The sequence below is a fragment of the Phyllopteryx taeniolatus genome, chromosome 7 (assembly GCF_024500385.1).
Source record: "Phyllopteryx taeniolatus isolate TA_2022b chromosome 7, UOR_Ptae_1.2, whole genome shotgun sequence".
In the NCBI taxonomy this organism is placed as follows: Eukaryota; Metazoa; Chordata; class Actinopteri; order Syngnathiformes; family Syngnathidae; genus Phyllopteryx; species Phyllopteryx taeniolatus.
This window is the reverse complement of record NC_084508.1, coordinates 23,840,617-23,864,160: the sequence shown is the minus strand read 5'-3', so window position 1 is coordinate 23,864,160 and position 23,544 is coordinate 23,840,617. Positions and strand designations below refer to the sequence as shown.

Below are 23,544 nucleotides of genomic sequence, written 5' to 3'. Positions count from 1 at the left end.
GCCCGTAGGTGTGCATGTGAGTTGATGATGTACATGCATGGGACATATTCATGCTGTTATGTTGTGTTTTCTGCAGTATTGATGGTTTCTATAATTGTAACGAGATAGTAGTGATATTGAGAGGTCAATTAAGTTGGGTAAATCCCCACTGAAGGCCCAGGTAGCTACCAAATGCACACCCCTTTACTGATATGAACAAACGTATTAGGACACTTGGAGTGGAAATGAAAGAAAATACAGGAGACCTTTTAATGACAATCCATGCAACAATACATACAAAATTTCAGAAAAGCTGCACCCATGCATGATGTCAGCTTATTGCACTGTAACTGCATTCTTGTTTTGCCTTTTACTTTTTTTTTGCTTTGTTTTTTTGATGACAGTGTCCCCATATGGACTTGTTGTCAACAATAAGATTAACGTTAAGTGTTTTATAGTTTTACATTTGACTATTAACAGTGTTTAACTTCTTTTTACACTTGTATATGTATTTATGGCACACTGTTAGAATGGTAGAGAGATTGTTTTTACATTTTACTGTTATAAAAGAGTTAACTTAGTTTTACATTTGTATGACAATTAAAATTGTTAGTAAAGTGAAATTGTAATTGTTTTGAAGTCCAACCTAATTGGAGGTCGACCATCCTCATAAACTGGATTGTGTTCATTGACATTTTTTCATACCATGTACATCTGTGGACGTGTATGTTTTTAAAGGTGTTAAAGGTTATTCAAAATCTTCCACTTTGTGGAACCGGCAACATCAGATTGTAGATTGCGTGGAAAAATAATAATAATAATAATTTAAAAAAAACAAGGCACGTTTTGTAGGGCCCCGTTGTCAAACTCAGTTATTCCAATCATGCTCCCCATATGTCCCAGCATTTGGTTGCCCTTATGCCAAGCCACAGGAAATGATGTAGTCTATCACCCAAAGGTCCTATGAAAAGGGACGTTTGTTTCACGGTTGTAGGCGACAAAGCAGCAAAAGCAAAGGATGATGGAGAGAGAGTATACCCACATACAGTACTCTTGTGTTTTATTAACTTTGTTGGTTAACACTCAAGAAATAGGGATGACATATTGCTTGTTTAAATTTTCAAGAACAAGATTACCGAGTAGTAAGAAATTAGAAGTCCAGTTTAATATAAAGGCATCGGTCTAAGAGTCTGTGTTTGGGATGGCTGACTTAGTGTTGAACAGTTCATCATCTGGTTTGTGTTTCCTGACATGTCTCAAGTTTTCATTGAATAACATCTGGGGGGCATTCTATTGCCAAAATTAAATATATGACCTGACAGAGCAATAATCTACAGTGTCCATTCACAGTTTGTCTAGTAGCGTGACTATAAACCAAGAGGCGTTGTGCAATTGAGTATTATTCTCATCAAACACTGAGTGATTAAAAAAAACAACATTTTTTAAAAGAACAATCAGTGCAAGAAAAGCTTGCAGAATTTATCCATTGCATTGTGAAATTGTGGGAACACTGCATTGACTGGGATGAAAGTCTCATGCAATGATTTTTTTTTCTTTTCATGTGCTCAATGAATTAAAAGAAAGAGATTGTACAAAAATAAAAAATCTGCAGTGTACCACCACCAGTTCTTTTGGACATGAAATCTGACTGTTAATTTTAATGTTGGCTGGCAACTGTCAGTATATTTTTACTTCCCCCAGGAGCTGCAGTTAGCTGTCCAAAGCAAATTGGCTGTGTGTATCTAGTTTATTTATTATAGTTTTTATTACAGTTTGTCGCTGGCTGAAAAAATATTTTTAAGAGTTTCAAATGTGAAATGAGTTATATTGAGACACCTTTTGAGGGAATATGCACTATATTGACAAAGTATTGTGACACCTGGCCCTTATAGCTATATAGGAAATTGGGTCTGGGATGACATTATATATTCTAAGACATTGGAATGTGTCAGTGGGATTTTTTTGGAAGCATTTAGAAGAACATTTGAGAAGGCAAAGGTTAGTTTGGTGTAGTTGGGTAAGGATTCTTCTGCACCAAATTCATCCAAGCACACCTTTATCGACTTTGGTTTGTGCTCTGGGAACAGAGCACACCACAATGTTGGACGCATACATTTGTTCGAAATGTCTTGGTAACATGCAGACTTAAGATCCTAACGGGTCTAACAGGTATATCCCAAGGCTTTTGTGCATTTAATGTTTGTATAATTATCAGATTATTGATGAGTAAAAACGATCTTGGGGAACTTTTAACTCAGTCACTGCCACTGACAGCTATGTCAAATATGCCAATATGCAAGGGCAGGAGGCAAGGAATGATTTAAGTATGTGGTAGGCAAAACTCGTGCTGCACAGGAGTTGTTGAAGGTCACCGATTCACCTGAAAGTACAACGATATGTGGTACTTTCAACACCCTGCAGTGCATCCAAATGCTTTCATCCAAGTGTTGTAGCAATCACAGTGGACTGTCAGTAACTGTGCGTGTGGCAGATGCAGGGTGGTTAGTGTAATGACGGCCATTATGCTGGCCTTGGGCTAACGTGCAGTGTTTATTTGCTGGCGAGAATTCTATATCCACAAATCTGCCACTAGTGCTGATGCTGAGTAGTTTTGACTACGAGGTTCAGTCCATTCAGTTTTGTTTCTGATCAGACTTTTGGCTGACTGCCTTGAATGCTTTAATTGAAGCAGGATTTTTGCTTGTGGGAACGCCTGAAAGTGTTTTAGATTTGAACGCTGCCTCACATGCATCATAAAAACATCAGACTATTTATAATGTCAAGGAAAGATTTCCCACATTATACAGTATTTATATGTCCAATTAGTGTTAATGGTATATGTAGCTAGCTGATTGAAGAGCGTAAATCCTAGCTGAGAGTTCTTGTGCTTAAACACTGCTTGAGAACCATTACAGGCTGTGTATAATAGGATAAAATCTCAAACGGTGGACCAAACCTTTTATATTGATGCCTTTAAAAAATCCAATTACATTTTCGGTGCTTTACCTTGGCTGCCGACTATCCTTACTGAAGGTGTACAGAAAGAGTACGTTGTGCTCAGGGCCTTTGGCCTTCCCGGGCTGCATTTGAAGGTAGATCACATTGAAAATTCTTTCTTTTTATATTTTTGGGAAGATATACTGCCGTATCCTTCGTACTATTACTCAGTTTGGGAAAATATTTGAATCTGAGAGCACACAAGTTCTGTTAAAATATGTGATCTCCTAACATCGTGACGTAAAGGTAATGGTGATGTGATGCAATCAGGAAATCTCATAAAGGCTAGACCAGGGGTCGACAACCTTTGGCACGGGTGTGTTGAGGGGCCTGCAAGTGCAGGGAGGCTGATGCGAAGCAAAAGTATGTTCTATTCGGCATTGGAGTGATCTGAGAAAGCGCCTGGCTGAGTGATTAGTGAGTGTTATTTTGGCTGACTTGTGCTGTACCAGAAAAACACTATATTGTGGGCCTCCACGGTCGCGGCCACCCCATCGGAGGAGCTGCCAACCCCCACGCCGTCGATGATTGGTTCGGCTGCCTGTTTGACTGTAGCATGGTATTGTGGCCATTTTTTTTCTCTGTAGTCTAGTCTTGCTAATTTTTCTCCGGGGCTATCACAGTATCCGTAACAGGCGTTTGTGGGCTAGGGGCTGCTGAGTCCCAGAGGCTCAAAGACGCACTACGGTTACCATGAATGCCAGTACGTTCCCTCCCAGACTATCACATTCTGATGCGGTCCTTCACATTCTGTCAAGGCGTTCTACAGATGAAACGGGGACTCTGAGCAGTTTTGGAGCACAACAGAGTTGAATGAAGCTCCCCTGCCAGGCCAGGCTCCAGAGTCGGCGTCAGCGTGGTGGGGCACATACTTCCACTTAATAAATGTCTCTCAAACACACAAATACATGCACAAACACACACATAAACACACACACACACACACATATCTGGACGTATCTTGAAAGACTTTCTATTTCCTGAATAAGACAGATGGAGTCTGTAACCTGATTGCCACTAAGCGGCAATTTGGTCCAACTCAGTATGGTCTGGGCCAGTGAACCATGATCGACTTTGTACAGTATTTGTGCCATTAAGGGCTATAGGCGGGATTAGTTGCAATACGTACATAGGATGACATCATACCCAAAGAATTTAGCGAAACATGTAAGTGAATTCAACAAAAAAGAGGAACTTCATTGTTTAAACATATGCTAATGGCAAAAAGATAAACACAAAGGGCTTTGTCTCTCCATCGTAATCTACTCTATTGTTCCAAATGTACCGCTACCTTCCCATTCCACTCTCGTCTTTAAACAATGCCATTGTAATGTAGCTATACGACTGCATTTGTTACAAGAGACCTGCGGGTGTTTTTGAATAGGATTAATATATATATATATATATATATATATATATATATATATATATATAAAATGAATTCTTTTGTGGTTTAAGTGTGGGCAGAACATTTTTTAAAAATATACTCCAATTTATGACCGCTGTGACATCTGAACTGTTGCTGAATCTTCCCTGACTGTGCGAGGATGGAGGATAAACAGAGAAGGAACACAATTCCATGTAAAGAGGCAGGTTGCCATATTGATTGGTCAGTTCACAGCTGGATCTCTAAAATTAGTACCATACACAAGTCTACCAACAAAATTATGTTGAAAATTGTGGCAGGAAGGATTAGTTAACATGGTATCTTTGAACCAAACTGTGCTGCTTGGTAGTCAAAGAACGCAGTTGCTATTTTCATATTCATATTCATAAAACATGATTCATAATGTTCATATTCATAAAATCATCATGTAACCTTGAAAGCTTTGGCTCAGATTGGCCACCACCAAAATGCAGGGACAAGAAATCCATGCTGGACAAGAGATCCATGCTGATGTCCATTAGAACAATGATGTCATTGCACACGTGAAAGGACTAAACGCTCGTCTACAGGAGCCATTTCTCGATCAATACGTCACACAGCGAGGAATTAACAGCTTCGCTTTTACCTTCAATTACCAATTACCTTCAATGCAGACCAAAAAGTGAATAAAAAAGTGCAGCATTTTCCCTTTAATAGTCAATATTTTTGCTAGTGAGGCAGAATTCCGGCTCTTACCTGGCAACCACCTTAAATTCGACCCAGCTTTACCAAGCCTTGCTGAAAGGAGACGCCTTGGAAGCTAGTTGACTTAAGAGACAGTTAATTCAAAAGTACAGAATTAGGACCAGTTGAATGGACGGAGTCTTCTAGCAGTCCCAAGAATGTCTGGCTCACCATGCCCTTTTTTTTTTTGAAAGAAAATAAAATGTTGTGACACTTTATAAAATTGAACATTTTCTACCCCAAACCTGCCTGAGTACTGCTTTGGAAGAATTTGTATTCAAGAAGAGTGGGAGACTACCATTTTTCACTTGAATTTTATGTTTATGTTTATTTGCATTTGCATTTAGTTTATTTAGTTTAGCTTAGTTCATTTAGTTTATGTGCTCTGCGATTGGCTGGCGACCAGTTCAGGGTGTACCCCGCCTCTCGCGCAAAGTCAGCTGGGATAGGCTCCAGGACACCCGCGACCCTAGTGAGGATAAGCAGTATGGAAAAAAGATGGATGGATAGCTTAGGTATCTATTTTTCTGAATTTTTCACATAGGTGCTATCCATCATTTAGGAACAAGGACAAGCTGGATGAATCTTGCTGTTATCAAGTTGATAAGCTCTGGTTTGGGTGTGTTGCACAAGTCACTGATCAAATGTTCACTGTTGAATATTGTTACTGCTGTGATGTACCTTTTATTGGTATCTCACTTCTTCATGACCACCTGGGTCATCTTCTTTACATTCCTCACTCCTCCTCACTGCTTATCTCATAGCAGGCCAACAGGCACAAGTGTTGCTTCAGGCAACTATACATCACCCTTAACGTGGTTCAAATACCAGCCAGATGACTTTTGATCTTTGACCGGGACACTGAAACTAACACATACAAGGTAGTCGGGCACCTGACCTAAACTTCGATTTGGTCTTCGTCTTCACGGAAACAGACTGTGGTCACGTGGCAGCCCTTCGTTGTCGGTCGAACAGGCTGCTCTCAACTGCTTTACTCTTTGACCCTGTGGATTCCTGCATGAGTGGATGGACCCCTGGGCCGTGTCGATGTTGGACTTTCTAATTCTGTAACAGTTCACTGGAAACTCAGAGGAATGACATCGGTGCTTTATAGGCCAAAGGAAAAGATCGTTGAAGAATTTCAGAGCCAGTGAATGTTTAAAACTAGAACAGCAATCAGTGTACCTCTAGCAACGATAAACAGTTAATAAAAGTAAAAAAAACAGCACTGTATTTTTTTTGTTTGTCTGTCCATATTGTCGCGAGCAGCAGTTTCTGCAAACGGCAGCATACACTCTTACAAGAACGAGGCAGGTGATCACAAAGGACAGTGATCTTGTGACTGAAATTAAAATGCAAACTTGGATGGATGGATGTGTGGATGGATATAAGGAAGGAAGGATAAAGTGCAAACACAACAACAATCTCAACTGAGTCATTACCATATAGCGCACAAATGAGGTAAGATAAGGGAACAAAAGCATGCTGCCCTCAAAACTTACTAATAGTTTGAACATTTATTTCAAACATGCAATAGTAAACAAAGAAAAAAACTATTTACAATATAAATGATCCCTTACTGAAATATCACGAACTTCGTAAGTAGAAGGAAAATTTGGCACCCAAATGGCAAAAGCAGAATACCTCAAACAAAAGTGAAAATTTGTTCAGCCCCAAATTCTTCTCTATTGAGTTCAGTTGTTGCTAACTTGACTGAACAAAACTATAAATGCAAAACTTTTGTTTTTGTTACCTTTCTCATGAGCTGAATTCAAAGATTTAAGACTATTTCTATGTATGCAATAAACAGGCCTATTTATCTCAAATATTTTTTTACAGATCTGGCTCAATCTGTTTTGGTGAGCCCTTCTCCTTTGCCCAGGTAATCCATCTATCTCACAAGTGTTGCATATAAAGACGCTGATTAGACAGCATGATTATTGCACAGGTGTGCCTTAGGCTATTGTAGGCCACTCTAAAACAGAGTGGCCTTTTATTGTAGGCAGCCTAAGGCACATGTGAGCAATAATCATGCTATCTAATCAGAATCTTGATATGCCACACCTGAGGTGGATAGATTATATCAGCAAAAGAAGAGTTTGCTAACACAGATTTAGACAGATTTGTGAAAAATATATGAGAGAAATACCAGAGGCCATAGACTTTTGAGTTCAGCTCAACAAAAGTGTTGCGTTTACATATTATTTGTTCAGTGCAATTAACTAACTGCAATCCAAACATTGCTGCTTGCCCTTTTGCTTAATGAAGGTAAAAAGTAGAATTCATGCAAAAGGGTTTGCCCTTTTTAAGGTTATTTGAGTTAGTGTTCCCTTTGTCAAGTCAATGCATTTCTCCTTTCCTTTTTTGGTCCCTGCCTCACATTTTCCCTCGGATGAGGTGGCAGCCATTTTCCTTTTATTGCTATTAATGGCAGTTAACGAGCGATTTACGGGCCAGGAGGCGGCTTCAAAGGTCGCAATGTGGACGCACAAGAGTTAATCTCCTTTAGATTGAGCCCTGAGAACAGTGGGACATTTCAATATTGAGGAAAACCCCCGGGGCTTAAACTCTTTTTTTATGTCTGTCTTTCATTCTGTTTGACTGGAGTCGGCCCTCTAAAGCCCTGCTAGAGAGCAGGCGCTGACCTGCAGGAAAGACTGGGATAGAGGGGCAGAGGAAGAATAACAAATGAGAACACCTCAGGGTCAGGCGCATATAATCTGTCATATATTACCATCCTCCCAGTCTGTAACAGTGGAATATTTTCAGCACTCTGGAGAAAGAAGAGGGAATAAATCAGTCGCTCATTTAGCGGTGGAACGCTCACGGCTCACTCTATGCATTGCTGAGGTGTTTTTGGACCCTAAGAGCATGTTTGGTTTGTGCCCCAGAAAATTGAGCCCTCACCAAGACTCTGCTACGGCCTCTCCTTTCCGTATCTCGGTTTTCCACTCCTACTGCGACTTCCTCCTCTTTTCAACATCAACTTGTTTTGCTTTCCCTCCCACTTATCCCCCATTCCTTTTCCTTTCCCACCGTCATGTCCTCCTCCAGCGCTATCCCCTTCAGACTTTCTAATGTCATGTTTTAGCTTTGGCCAATGTCAAAAAGAATCCACTGCTTCTAATTTTCTCCCCCTACCTCTTCCCCCTACTACTTTCTCTACTACTGAGATGTAAATTCCTCCCTTTGCCATTCCACCTGTTTGTCAAAACCCACCTGTCATTGCCACACTGATGGAAGGTCAAATGTGCTCTTCAATCCCATTTATGCACTTTGGAGCGGAATGTGACCTTGACCATACAGAATGCTTACACACATTTAAGAGTGTTATCCATCTAGCTAGCTTCTATACCACTTGCCCTCATTAGTCGTGGGTGGGCTAGAATTTATCCCAGCTGACTTGGGGACAGAGGTGGACTACACCCTGGACTGGTCGCCTGTCAATCACAGGGCGCATACTAACAAACAACCTATCAGACAAACATTCCCACCTATGGCCAATTTCGAGTCTTCAATGAACCTAACTTGCATGTTTTTCTAATGTGAGAAGAAGCCAGAGTACCCGGAGAACATACAACTCCAACTCCACACAAGAACGCCAAGATTTTAACCTTGTACCTTAGAACTCTGAGGCAGATGTGCTAAAAACAACTTCACTGCGCTGCTTTAAAGGTACTGTATTTTGGCTATTTAGACCTCCGTAGAGTGACTCTCTAACATGGAATTAGTATAAAAGTGTCAATTTCATTTAAAAAACACCACGGTTTTATCATATGAGTGTCCAGAAAAGACCCCTCTGACAGCTACTTCTGTTTGACCCAGTTTTGTATCCACTTTGTCCATATTTGTCTAAGATCGGCCCCTTTCCTCTGATTGGTCGCCTAAGTGTAGAAGACCCACTTGCGAAAGCACACGTGTTTGTTATATTGACAGCGCTGGCTCAGGGGTGGGGAGATTGGTGGAGATCTTCACCTCTCAGCAGAAAAACCTCTGGAACTCAGTTTTAATTCATATTTCACATGTTTACTGAGGCACTATAGAAACAATATTGTATCCCAAATACTCGAGTGGTTAGCATAGCTGCCTTCCAAGCAGTTGAACCGGGTTCGATTTCTGGCCAACTCACACGATTTAACATGAGGGCAGTTGGTGTTTGAGAGGAGGGTGCAGGAGATAGGCTGACATGGAAATGGATGACGCGCTGTGGCGACCCCTAAAGGGACAAGCCGAAAGGAAAAGAAGAAGAAGAAGAGTTTCATGAGTGACTAAAATTATTGTTTCAATTGAATTGTTTTCATTATTTCTAGAATTTTGCAAATGTCCCCATTGTGGGACTAATGAATAGGTTCAACATTATAATGACTTTAAATTTAAGAACTCTTCATCAATCCCACTTTGAGTTTTTTCCCTTAAGAACATTTTTTTAAAGGTCCCCTATTTCGGCTATTTAGCTCTCCGTAGAGTGCCTCTCTAACATGGATTTAGTATAAAACTGTAAATTTCATTTAAAAAAAAATGGCCTTGGTTTTGTCATATGATTGTCCAGAAAAGGCTCCTTTGACAGCTATTTCTGTTTGACCCAGTTTTGTATTGGCTTTGGCTAAGACCACCCCCTTTCCTTGGTTGCCTGCGTGTAGAAGACCCACTTGTGAGAGCACATGTGTTTGTTATGTTGACAGCGCTGGCTCGGGAGTAAAAACTTCTGGAACTCAGGAATGCGAATGGAAGATTTTATTTCATATTTCACATGTTTACAGAGGCACCATAGAGACAATATTACAACCCAAATACTCGAAATAGTAGGTTTGGCAAAATGTGTCGCCCTTAAGCACAGTTATTTTGACGTCTTGGTCAATGACATTTAGATCTCATTTTCTACATGGAGTTTGAGCCTATCCCAGTTGCAAAATGTGCACTACAACCTGAACTGGTCAAAGCGTTAATCTTTGAGATCCCATGCTGCAAAGTCTCGACAGACTTGTTAAGTGTCCTGTCTTCAGAAATTGGGTTGTATTTTAATAGAAATGCAAATGTAAAAGTCCTGTAAGGATTAGAATTGAACTAAGATCATTTTGAAAATGTATAATTATAGAAGACCACAGGGAATCCCACAATTATTTATTAAAATTGACTATTAACATAGTCTACACACAAAATAATAAATACAATTATTATAACAAAAAAATCAGTCATAAGGCCTTCTTCAAAGGAAAGACACTGGCTGTCTGATTATCGATAAAATAGCTTAAAACATACTGCGATCAAATGAAAACTGTACTCGGAAATGCTGTTATAACCAATTTCAACAAAAAAAAAACGCCCCTCCCTAACTACCACTGTCACAACAGACACAAGTGGTGAGCTTAGGTGAAGTATTTTTGAACTTGGAAAAACTTGTAAAATGTCTGTCACTCCAGTGGGAGCACTCTAAAAGTCACTCTGATGATGTCACCTTGAGGATTTCGTAACTATTGCCTTAAGCCCTGCACAAATATTTGAAAGCTATCCTTCCCTTTTATAGGGATGATGGTGTATTAACAGGCAGGGAACGTTTAATCAAAAACAAGTTGTATGAGTGGAAATGTAGGCATCATTATGAATCACATGGCTCAGAAATCACAAACTTGTGTCTCAACCAGGATTATGATTTCTCTTTAGTTGAGGACGCTACAAAGAGGATGTTTCATTCTTTTCTCGTTCTTTTCTTGACCTTGTTGAGTTCGGAAGAGTGTCAAAGAAAGCCACAAAAAGCCAATGAAAGGGCTAGATACGCAGAGTTAATCCTTTGATACCGAGGTACATTCAGGTCCATCAGATGCTTCTAACTCAGAGGTTTTGTGTGACTTTAGAGGCCCATCTATTGTGAAAATAGTAGTTGAACTTTGGAGGTTGTATTGTACTGTACAGGTATTTGGCTTGAATGGTAGTCACTGGCAGTGTAGTGGTACATTTGCCTGACTTGGGTGCAGGCAACGTGGGTTCAGTTCCCACTGAACTGCGAATGTGCGACTGGTTGTCCGTGTCTATATGTGTCCTGCGCCTGATTGGCGGCCAGTTCAGGGTGTAGTCCACTTTTCGCCCCAAAGTCTGCTGGGATAGGCTCAAGCACCCCGTGACCCTGAACAGGAGAAGCGGTATTGAGAATGGATGGATGGATGGGTCTTAGAGTCAAGTGTTTGAAGTTAGGTTGGTCTCAACTCCATGGAATAGCCTTCAGAAAACACAAGAAGTTGCTCGTCCTCTAAAATGACCATCATAAATGATTCCCTTGGAGATAGAAATTGGATGTGTAGATGTGATCTCTGAGGCAAATTACTTTACCAATATAAGTGTCTATCCCAATTGACCAGTCTGTGGTGACTAAAATCTTGGTTGTAGCAAATGCATAGAACGGACCACAACACATATGATCACAGATATAACCATCATTATGTGCTTTGAAAGTTCTTGATGGCTATCATTAGTACAACCACACTGTTGGAATCATTTCAAATTGCTACGGTACATTTACTTCTGTATCACAACTGAACTTGTTTTTTAGGGTTGAGGTTTTTTTTTTTTTTAATTCCAGTAAGCACATGGATGTTAAAGAGTCCTCCTCTTATTGGTTTGTAAAGCCTCAATGTGTTTTTGTGTGTGTGAGTAATGTCAGTCATTTGCAAATGTGGTTTTGCTGTTTCCTGAGAGGAAAGCTTGTGGCCTAGACCAATCAAACGCTCCATAGGCTGCGATGACTGTTACATCTGTCAACTGTGTAGAGCAGACCTAATTTTTTTTTTTTTTTTTTTTTTGTGCGGTTTTTGGCCTGAGAAACCCATTCCTCTCCATGATCTCCTCTCTGGGAAGCCCATCATGTATCACTGGGGAGAGCTTTGCATTTTTTTGTTTTGTTTACTCGAAAGGCATAAGCAAAGCAGGTCTTGGCCAGTTTGGAACTTAACACGCAAGGCTGTCCATTTGTTTCGGGCAAAGGTGTCAAACTCAAGGCCCGGGGGCCAAATGCGGCACTCCACATCACTTTATGTGGCCCGTGAAAGCAAATCATGCTCATCAACTTCTGTGATTTTTGCTCAAATCTGTACCCAAATTCCAAATTGTCATAATAATAAACAATAATATTAAGATATTGCATTTTTCTGTTACCAAACCCTTCTACAGTAACTTAAACAATACTTGAACAAACTATTATCCTTGTCTTCTGATTTCAAAACTAGTATCCCTCAATTTGTTGTGTAATGGTAATAATATGTTTTGGTGATTAAACATTTATATGGTTTCACTGAGGCTGGGACGGTGGCAGACTGGTTAGCACATCTGCCTCACAGTTCTCGGGACCGGGGTTCAAATCCCAGCCCCGCCTGTGTGCAGTTTGCATGTTTTCCCTGTGCCTGGGTGGGTTTTCTTCGGGCGCTCCGGTTTCCTCCCATATCTCAAAAGGATGCGTGATAGGTTGATTGAAGACTCTGAATTGCCCGTATGGTTGTTTGTTTCTATGTGCCGTGCGATTAGCTGGCGACCGGTTCAGGGTGTACCCCGCCTTCCGCCCGAAGATAGCTGGGATAGGCTCCAGCAGCCCGCGACCCTAGTGAGGATAAGCGGTAAAGAAAATGGATGGATGAATGGAAGAATGGATGGATGGATGGTTTCACTGTCCTAACGGCCCTCTGAGGAAAATCATAATGACAATGCGGCCCGAGACAAAAAACGAGTTTGTCACCCCTGGTTTAGGGGTTTCTCTCAAATATGCTGGCTAATTTATAACTGGTTTGCTCTTTCTTTTGTGTGACAGACCCAATGTGTGTGGCTCTCGCTTCCATTCGTACTGCTGCCCCGGCTGGAAGACTCTGCCAGGCGGGAACCAGTGTATTGTCCGTAAGTTCCACCATCCATTAATCCTCTTCACTCTCATCAAATCAACCCCAGAGGAGAAAATAACATATTTCTGTTGCTGCATTGCCTGGTTTAAAATGATGGCCTCTCCCCTTTCTCCTTTGACCTAACAGCAATATGCAGGAACTCCTGTGGTGATGGCTTCTGTTCCAGACCCAACATGTGCACCTGTTCAAACGGGCAGCTGTCTTCCAGCTGTGGAGCAGGAGGAGGAGGTGAGTTGACATTACACTCTACACAGAAACACAAACCTGTGAAAAGTACAGTAATTGAGTAATTTTGGTATTTTCCACATGCAAACCTTATGCATTCTTAGAAAATAATTTTCAAATATCTATTGCACTTACTAATGATTTACTTTTTACTAATTCAGTGATCTTCTACAAATATTTTTTCAATCCTGATCATTGAGGTCTGCAGATAACTTGAGACTTCCCCAATGACTTCTTAAAACCCACTTTTTCTACTTGGCATTCCCCAACCATGTGCAAAAGTTGCCAGCTCGGTGTTTTATTTATGTTTTACTGTGGTATTCAGTGATTTATTGGTTTTATATGTATGTGCATATACTGTATATGCATGTGTGTTTTTTTTAATTTTATTTGTGTTTTAATGAGATACACAGTACTTTGGTCAACCTTGTTGCTTTTTAATGTGGCCTTGAAATTTATTTGGAATGGATCGGCTGATTCGGATTCTGTTTTGGGAGATATGACTTTCTGGCCAGAGAATGTCAATATTATATAAATTCCAGGAGGGTGGTCAATCTACCATGTGTTTAGATTTAGAAACAAATTTTCCCTGCATTATTATCTCTCTAAAGGGATTTTTGTTCATGCAACCCAAACTGGTCAAGCTACTTATAAAATAATGTTGTTTCCAACACTACAGTTTTATTTCCCACTGGACGCATTGCTTGTATTGTGTGTGCAGAGTTACACATGGAGTCTCTTGCCAGCACTTCAGTTGATCAATTCCTGTTGCGATTCTGATTGCCTTGACCTTTTTAAGGAGGAGTACATCTACAGTATGTGGTGAGGCGCACAAAGTCAAAATTGGGGATTAGTGCAGGCTTAAAGTAAAAGTTAAATGAGAAGGTTAGAAGTTAGCAAATATTTTTAAGCCCACTTTGGTAGCGTGCAAAGTATGTGTGGATGTGCGTATTAAGTGGCGTGCAATGTGTTCAGCCTCAATGCCTTAGTAGGTCAAAGTCAGCTCATCAGTCATGCCTGGCCTCCCGCCAGACCCTTCACACATGCTTACATTCCGTGTGAAGCGCGCAAACGCCCAACTCGCACAATTTCACATACCGATGTGCACTGAATCTTATATCACATGAATTTAAAAAAGAAACACTAGCTTGGTGCACACACACGTGCAAAGCGAGTGTAAAGAAAGATCTGTGTGAGTCCAAACGAAAGGTGACCTCCCCTGAGGAAGGCCATGGAGGATGGGGCGGGGACAGCCTCTGACCTGTACAGCAGGATGCACACTGATCTCTTGCAGCATCAGTGCTTTGGCAAAAGCAATGAAGTCATGTTCCAGAATGGGTCAAAGGGCACAGAAAGTGAACCGATAAATTAAAGCTTACAGAGCTTAGAAGAGCTCAGCTGAACTGTCACTCACTCATACACACTGTGAGTTATGGAGCCATTTTATTGGTTTTGCGGGGAGTGGAGGGGAAAATACTGAGATGTCGGTACGATGTGAGCCAATTTAATTTGCCTGTGCTCGTGGTCTGTGTATCATGATCACATTATCTTATAATGCTTCTGAAGCAGTATGAGTGATCATTTGCAGTCAAGCATCAGGGAATCCAGAAGAACATTTGTGAGCTGAGAAAGTGCCTGGCTCACCATCAAAAGTTGAATTTTGATGAGACAAACCTGCCTTTATGGAGGTTGCTTTGTGCGCTGAAGTACCATCCCACCAGGAAAGAAAAGAGCCTTCCCCTTTCGTGCAACTGGTGTTGGGACCAATTCCTAAATAGCATAGAAAATGGATGGATGGTCTTGGTAGCAGGGCCAATTGCGATCTGGTCCCTGCCCAACCCTTAAGCCAGTGGTTCCTAAACTTTCTCTGCTGGCCCCCCCCCCCCCCCCCCCCCAGAAATTGTACCGCTCCAAAAGCGGTACAATTGGATTTTCAAATCCAGGCTACAAAATACAAGGTTTTCCCCTTTAAAGTAACCCTAGGAGAGTCTAACACACCTTCCATCCACGTCTTCATGAACTCCTGGAAGAATTCTTCTGAGATCCGCCGCAGCTCCATTGTCACGGCCATCTTGATGTCATCCCGTCTTCAAAACAGGTCCCTTTGATGACTCGCTTGGTCTGGGGAAAGAGGGGGGGGAAATCACACAGAGCCAGGTCAGATGCTCCAGCACAGCGATGTTCTTCTCGGCCAGGGACTGTCAGATGCTAAGGGCATTGTGAGGAGGCATGTTGTCATGATGAAGTAGCAATGAGCTTTTCTGCTACAACTCTCATTTCCTCTTGTGCACTAAATGAAGCCAACACAGTAGGATCTCTTTGTAGACGTGCTGGCTGATTGTCTAGGCCACATTAAAGCGAGAAAGTCATAATTTGCGTTTAAAATCAAATATATATTTTGAACTAAGCTGTACTTCTTAAACTGATAAGCTGTTAATTTGCTCATTCACTTGTTGTCTTTCACCAATTGGATACTTTGTTATATACGTTTTGCCAGAGGCTATGTTTACAAAGGTTTACAAAGGTTACCGGTGTGTCAAAGGCTTCACCCCATGTCATTAATAGATCGATCTCATTCTATTAAATGTGTTAACTGCTCAAGGCTATATTTGGACAGACTCTATCATTTAAAAGGGCAATTCAGTGCAGTTTACAGTTACCAAATTAGTCTACGTTCATTATACACTCGAGCAAACCTTTTACTGAGTCTCAGATAACATCACATAAACTTTCCACTGGAGTTTTAAAGAAAACAGTGGCGCATTTAAGGGAGGTTCTCCATACTGTATAAAAACGCCCATTTTCTCTACACCCATTTTTTTCTTCATCAAAACAATAAAAGGTGTGTGTCCGAGTCAGCGTGCTGATTACCTGAAGATAGACATCAATTCCCAGGAAGACAGGTTGTATTGTTGTCAGGGTGACTGACAGAGAAGTGGGTCGAGCAGCTGTACTTAACAGCGGCGAGGGTCATCTTTATAACCTTGTTTCCTCATCGGAATTATTAAGAAATCATTGCCACCAACATTCTTGGCCCGATGCTGAAAAACAGCTGTCATCAGACTGACAAGCTTCTGTAGGCTATTGAAAATTGGCACCCGTGGACCCTGGGAAAGCAGAGAAGGACCTTTTATAATAGGATTCTGGTGTCATCTTAAAGTCCAACTCCTTTACAATGAATCACATGTTAAGGTGTGAGGTGCATAAGAGAATTGATTGCTTACCCAGACAATTGATAATGCGTGTGACCTTTAGGCACCAGGTACATTGAGCAAATGTCAAAATGTAATATATTATGCAATTTATGAGTTGTTCAGATTAATTTGTTATACTGTATTATTTAATTATGTGCTTTCAATTGTAACTACTTCTGTGTTACTTTGTAGTTACTACATCCATCCATCCATCCATCCATCTTCTACTGCTTATCCGAGGTCGGGTCGCGGGGGCAGTAGCTTTAGCAGGGACGCTCAGACTTCCCTTTCCCCAGCCACTTCATCCATCTCTTCCGGGGGGATCCCGAGGCGTTCCCAGGCCAGCCGAAGGATGTAGTCTCTCCAGCGTGACCTGGCTCGTCCCCGGGGTCTCCTCCCGGTGGGACGTGCCCGGAACACCTCACCAGGGAGGCGTCCGGGAGGCATCCAAATCAGATGCCCCAGCCACCTCATCTGGCTTCTCTCGATGTGAAAGAGCAACGGCTCTACTCTGATGACCGAGCTTCTCACCCTATCTATCAGGGAGAGCCGAAACTCATTTCGGTGGCTTGTATCCGGGATCTCGTTCTTTCGGTCACGGCCCACAGCTCGGGACCATAGGTGAGGGTAGGAACGTAGATCGACCGGTAAATCGAGACCAGTAAACCATCGGAGCCAACTCACCACCAGGTGGTGATCAGTTGACAGCTCCGCCCCTCTCTTTACCCGAGTGTCCAAGACATGCGGCCGCAAGTCCGATGACACGACCACAAAGTCGATCATCGAACTGCGACCTAGGGTGTCCTGGTGCCAAGTGCACGTGTGGACACCCTTATGCTTGAGCATGGTGTTCGTTATGGACAATCCGTAACGAGCACAGAAGTCCAATAACAGAACACCGCTCGGGTTCTGATCGGGGGGGGGGTGTTCCTCCCAATCACGCCCTTCCAGGTCTCACTGTCATTGCCCACGTGAGCATTGAAGTCCCCCAGCAGAACGATGGAGTCCCCAGCGGGAGCGTTCTCCAGCACCCCCTCCAAGGACTCAAAAAAGGGTGGGTAATCTGAACTGGTGTTTGGTGCATAGGCACAAACAACAGTCAGGACCCGTCCCCCCACCCGAAGGCGGAGGGAGGCTACCCTCTCGTCCACCGGGGTGAACCCCAACGTACAGGCGCCAAGCCGGGGAGCAATAAGTATACCGACACCTGCTCTGCGCCTCTCACCGTGGGCAACTCCAGAGTGGAAGAGAGTCCAACCCCTCTCGAGAGGACTGGCACCAGAGCCCAAGCTGTGCGTGGAGGCGAGTCCGACTATATCTAGTCGGAACTTCTCGACCTCACACACCAGCTCGGGCTCATTCCCTGCCAGAGAGGTGACATTCCATGTCCCAAGAGCCAGCTTTTGTAGCCGGGGATCGGATCGCCAAGGTCCCCGCCTTCGGCCACCGCCCAGCTCGCACTGCACCCGACCCCTATGGCCCCTCCCACAGGTGGTGAGCCCATGGGAAGTTAAAAACTACAATGAATGGCTATTCAATCACTGCTTGCTTTGCTTACATTGTCTGTTGCTGTCAACAGGATTTTGTTCTCAGTATGTGGAGAATTTTCTTTCAATGTTGCACATTGACTGCACTTGACAAATATACACTCGTCCCTCTCGCTGACAAACTAACTGTCCTTCTTACAAAAGTAAAATCCATCCCTGAGGTCTCTCACAACTGTTGAATTCAATTGTAAAATACATTTTTTTTAAATGAGAAATACAATAAATTACATGTTACAGCAAAAAGCAGTGTTATTTTTGCTCTCTAGAAAAAAAAAACTGTTTTGACGTATCTCTAAAGTCAGCTTTATGTGACTACACGACTAATGTGTCCTTGAATGGCACAAAAAAACAATACAACTGACATTTTAACACCATTCAGTTAATGTCTGTATGTCTGCACAATCTAAAAACGTAGGCTGCCTTGTCACTAGTCTCTGGGCTGTGCTAATCAGAACACAACACAGCAATAAAGCTCCCTAGTTTTCCATCACACATACACAAATGCATGCACACTCACTCACAGACTCGACACACACGCATTGACTTCCTGTGTTTCGCAGCCTCTCGTAAAAAATCACCCAGATGTGAGCAGCTGAGCGACAACACTAGCTACAAGACAGAGGTGCATTGTGGTGCTCCACAGGCTAGCAAACGCCTTAATACGCACATCCCCCAACAGCCTGTTGCTCTGCACGTGCAGCTTTCCAGGCACGGGTCATTGGGGTGAACTGTCTCGCCCCCTTTCTCTCTCGCTCTCGACGTTCAGAGGATGCAAAGGCACGAGGAGGAGGTGCGATGAAGCGAAGTTAGCCAGTGAGATCATCTTCTCCTGTCGCCAAATGTGCTTGTTTGCTTGCCTGCGCTCCTCCTCGTCCTCCTCCCATCCAGCTCCTGTGACAAAGAAAACATAACACACACTCCAGCTCTCTCAGACACCACCTCCCATGTCTTGTTTTTATTAGGAGAAAAGATCAGTTTCCTACCCCACTAAAGGCCAAGACTGAGTCTTAGATCTTACCTAACACAGTTTGAGTTGTGCTGTGTGGTTGGAACACATTGGAACAATTTTTGCCACTATTTGTTGTCTCCTTGTGCGATCATTCTCCATGTTGTGCATCTTGGCCCGAGTCAAGTCAATAGAACTTGCACGTCGTCTCCAGTGTGGATGATGTTCCAACCCTGAGAGAAAAACCTGACTGGTTTCCCTTAAGATGAGTTAAACCACAGAAAAAAAAGACAACTGCACATTCAACTAAAAACCAAGCCAGCCCCAATCTGACACTGTTTTCTTTAATTTATCGCCTTGTCATCCCGAGACACAAACCAGACCAAAAGTAACTTTTGCCAAGTGTTGTGCACATGAGAGCGCGTCTCGAAACATTAAACACAAGAAGTAATGAGGGCTTTGTTGACAGTGAATTGCACCTTTGCTCACAAAACTGAAGTGTGCGTGGCATTTACCATTTTTGACTGCAGTCTGGTCAGACTAGTGGGTGGCTTACAATGCCTGCTGTTGGCACACTATGTGTGGAGGATCTCATTAGACTAACGGAGGGGGGGTTGAGCCAGAGGGTGCATGGCCAGTTCCCCTCTGCTGTTGCAAGGCCTCTGCATGCCAGAAATGTGAAAGCAAGACACATAAACAGATGGTGGAAAGAAAAAAAATACATGTATGAAGAAAGAGAAAGAGGAAATTAATGTTGAACTTGCGATTAGGATGTTGAAAGCATGAGGGTGAATGCAGGAATGTGGAAGAAGAAAGGAAAACAAACACGCAAGGACTAAACGACAACCAGCCATCATCCCGTTAAGCCTACATAAAAGGCAACATAGAATAGATTCATATAGAACAGACTGAGGTTTGCAGCTTCTTTTAAAACCATATGATAACTTACATGGCACTCAGTAGACCAGGTCAGCGTCATCAACCTTTTTGAACCTGAGAACTACTTCTTGGGTATCGATCAATGCAAAGGACTACCAGTTTGATACACACTTCTCAAATAACAAATTTGTTCAAATTATTTCAGGGTAAATCATCTCCTCTTCGTTGTTGAGTCTGCTAGCTTTTCTCCGCCAAAGCTAAAATTTGGCCATGTGCTACAATATTGACCTTTGAACTATACAAGGTTTTCTTTTTAATATTCTCATTTCCATTTACACCAATGCAAATGTTATTTTAAAAAAAGAATGCCTACAGAAACGTTACCCAAAGATAAAATGTGGTCCAAGAGTAGAAGTTCCAATTCCAAGTTCCAAGGCTTCACTCTATATGATTAAAGCTGTTGTTCAGAGCAGTGACAGTTTTAGGGAAGAATATGGCTGAAAAAAGCTGAAGGAGAATTCTTGGTGACAGCAAGAGAGGAGCGTCATGTACTGTATGCGGCTACTGCCTGCAGAGTCCTGCTTCTCATCACAATAATCATATCTTCTGGTCGTCCCTGCTCTTTCTTTTCTCCTTTTCTTTTAACTATACCAAGTCCTCCTCCCTCTCTGTGTAAATTCCTGAGAGACTGCAGCATACAGCAGGATCTACTTATTGCTGACTTTTGGTCTGCTTGACAGAATGTAGCTTGAAGTTTGCTAAGCCAAAGCTGCTGAAGAAACAGCACTGATGTTTTGTGGATCCTCAGTGCTCTTTTAGGAACAAACTCTTAATTTCAATTTAGATTGAGCAACAGGAAAATTAAACAATAACGTTAAACTATACTTCTACCTGTATAAGAATAGTACAGAGGGCACACAGAACCCCCTCCTGGAGCCGTCACCTTATCGTGAGGGAGGTGTTTGCAAGGCAAGCAGGTCCTATGTGAGGGACCAGACAAAGCACGCTCAAAGACCCCCTATAACGAGTAAAAATATTGTACCTAGTTTTCCCTCACCTAGACCCCTCTCGAGCCAGGCCCGGAGGTGGGGCATAATGGCGAGAGCCTGGTGAGCTGCACGAAGTGGCTCGGGAGAGGGAAGTCTGGGCTTCCCTGCTTAAGCTGCTGCCCCCTTGACCCGATTCCGGATAAGCGGAAAAAAATGGATGGACGAATGGGTGGCACACAGAACTTGCAGACAAGAGGCTCCAATATGGATTTGTTCAGATTTGGAATATATTTTCTCCAAAATTTGAGTTCAGATGGTCCTCTGTGAAGGGGTTCAGTGACTTGTGTTTGCAGTGTTCCCCTCAAAAAGCTTATTTTGTATCCTTGACACTTGAATATTACAGCTTGGGAACATGCCAGCACATTTTGGGTTGACAAATAAAGTTAGTTTTCTTGGATAATAATTGTTCTTGGGTATTTTAGTCCAGATTGGACCATCAAAGAAACTGACTAAAATTAATGTTAATAATAAATCACACTTATAATGCCACTTTTCTGGACATCTAAAGACACTTTAAATGAAACCTGACTCATACAAAAAAAAAAAAAAAAAAAAAAAAACGCCATATTGTATACTCATCATCCTATTTATGGACCTTATAGCTAACTGTTTTTTTTGTTGTTGTTGTTATAGTTCAGTCGTGTAATGTCAGGTGCATGAATGGAGGCAGTTGTGCTGAGGACTCTTGTACCTGCCCGAAAGGCTTCACGGGAAACCACTGTGGACAACGTGAGTACAAACTCCAGTACATACATACAGTATACCTGTGCATGTACACTCATTGGCCATAACATTAGGTACACATGCACATCTAATCTAATGAGATTTTCATTCTTTACAAAGAAACACAATAAAATGCTCATAAGAATTTGGGGGGCTCAAATTACGGGATGTCGTCAATCATTGCCAACTGTGGGCCTGTGAAGCCCTTTGAGACGCTTTTGTGGTTAAGGGCTAACCAAATAAACTTCACTTGACTAAAACATTTGAATATGAAAGAAAAATGTTGTAAGTTGTATGTTGTAAGTAATTTTGTATTCTTTTTTTTTGTTAAAGCTGTGTGTGAGAATGGCTGCCAGAATGGTGGACGTTGCATCGGCCCCAACAGATGCGCCTGTGTGTACGGCTTCACCGGCCCTCAGTGCGAGAGAGGTGAGAGCTCATCCTTATTTGCATATTCGCAGAATATTTGACTTCCAGTCAAGAGAAAGTTTCCATTTGAAAAAAAAACTAAACAAAACAAAACAGTTTTTCCCTTTCAAATGAAACAAAAAAAATTCAGGTTTGTTGTTGTTGTTTTTAAAGAAAAAAGCCACAAATTTTGGAACGTTATTTGTGTTTACCACTTGTTAGATGGTGACAGCTTGTCTCTACACATAAAGCCAACAGTAACGTATTTAATTAACAAATGAGTATAATACGCACCCCCAAAGTTGACCTCAAAGATCTTCCTATGTATAATGCATTTTTGCAATGCATGATTTTGCTTCTACCCATATGCTCAAAACATGAAGTATCTGTATTTTGTTAGGTTGTTTTTTTTCCAAATCATTATTTTGAAGTTTAGCACTTTATTTGAACACGTTTTTTAATTATTATTATTATTTATTTATTTTATTTACTTGCTCTTATTTTGAAATGAACAGCCTTACTTTTATTTAGTAAATGATAAAACACACAGTTGTGCTCATATGTTTGATTACCCAGGCAGAATTTGTAAGATGGGTACAATTCTTTAAAGAAAACATGAAGGACCAGGCGAAACACATTTAATTTTATTTTAATTGTATTCAAATTAAACGGTCAAGCATTTCAGAAAAGCATTATCATTAAACAAAACATAACAATAAAGAAATTAATGAAGTAAGTTTAAAAAAAAAAGATATTTCACAAATTCTGCGAGCGTATGTAAACTTATGAGCACAACTGTACATATATGCAGTCAAATGTGCCCCTGTCATATTGGAATGAAAGTGTAGGCTACACTTTTTTTTTAGAACCACTAGGTGGCGGTGGCATTTTGGAATGAAAGTGTGCAGCTTTCTCATAACCACTAGATGGCGGCATACATTTATAAAATGTGAAAGTTTTTTCCATTTGCCCCTATACCTATGTATAATGCTCACTATTGACTTTTGACAAAGTTTTTTTGGGGGGGGAATGCGCATTATACACGAGAAATTGCGGTACTTGTTCCCACATTCCAAAAACATGCATGTTAGGTTCCTTAGGGATTAAATTCTTCATAGGTGTGAATGTGAGTGTGAATAATTGTTTTGTCTGTATCTTAATTTGCTGGTGACCTGTCCAGGGTTTACCTCGCCCAAAGTCAGCTGGGATAGGCTCCACCTCATCAATGACACTAATGAGTATAAACACTTTAGAAAATGTATTACATTCTCAATAGAACAGAATCTGTAAATAAACAAATGTCTTTACTTTTTATTTTGTAAACACAGTGTGGGGAAAATCTTTATTTAGCAGAGAGCGATAGCTGGGGTAGACACCAAGCACTTAGATGCTTTTATCTTTTTTTATATATCAGTGCACAACTTCAACGTGGTCATTTGTATTGCCCTTATCAGCCCAGATTTATTCTATAAATGACGACTTCAGTGCCTGATTAGGATTCAGACTCCTTCTTAGGCAGATGACTTCATACAGCGCAAACAGATAGAGGATGTTTGTCTCCTGAGCTTTGAGTGGAAGCATGTGAGTGCGGCTGCAAGTGATAGAGG

General features: G+C 41.6%; 1 protein-coding gene and 1 long non-coding RNA gene across 2 annotated transcripts in view; one reads left to right on the top strand and one right to left on the bottom strand.

The window, feature by feature from the left end:
* The window catches only part of fbn2b (fibrillin 2b), a 96,296-nt gene that overhangs the window by 5,535 nt on the left and 67,217 nt on the right, over positions 1–23,544 (top strand). The window contains exons 3-6 of the mRNA XM_061779368.1: positions 12,879–12,961; positions 13,093–13,194; positions 21,440–21,535; positions 21,863–21,958. Coding sequence (XP_061635352.1) covers positions 12,879–12,961; positions 13,093–13,194; positions 21,440–21,535; positions 21,863–21,958 — 377 coding nt within the window. The remainder of the gene's footprint in view (positions 1–12,878; positions 12,962–13,092; positions 13,195–21,439; positions 21,536–21,862; positions 21,959–23,544) is intronic.
* Positions 13,037–17,278, bottom strand: LOC133480779 (uncharacterized). Its single transcript, XR_009789365.1, has 3 exons — positions 16,063–17,278; positions 15,190–15,312; positions 13,037–13,174 (listed from the first exon to the last, which is right to left on the bottom strand). It is a non-coding gene; the product is annotated as an uncharacterized LOC133480779 (long non-coding RNA).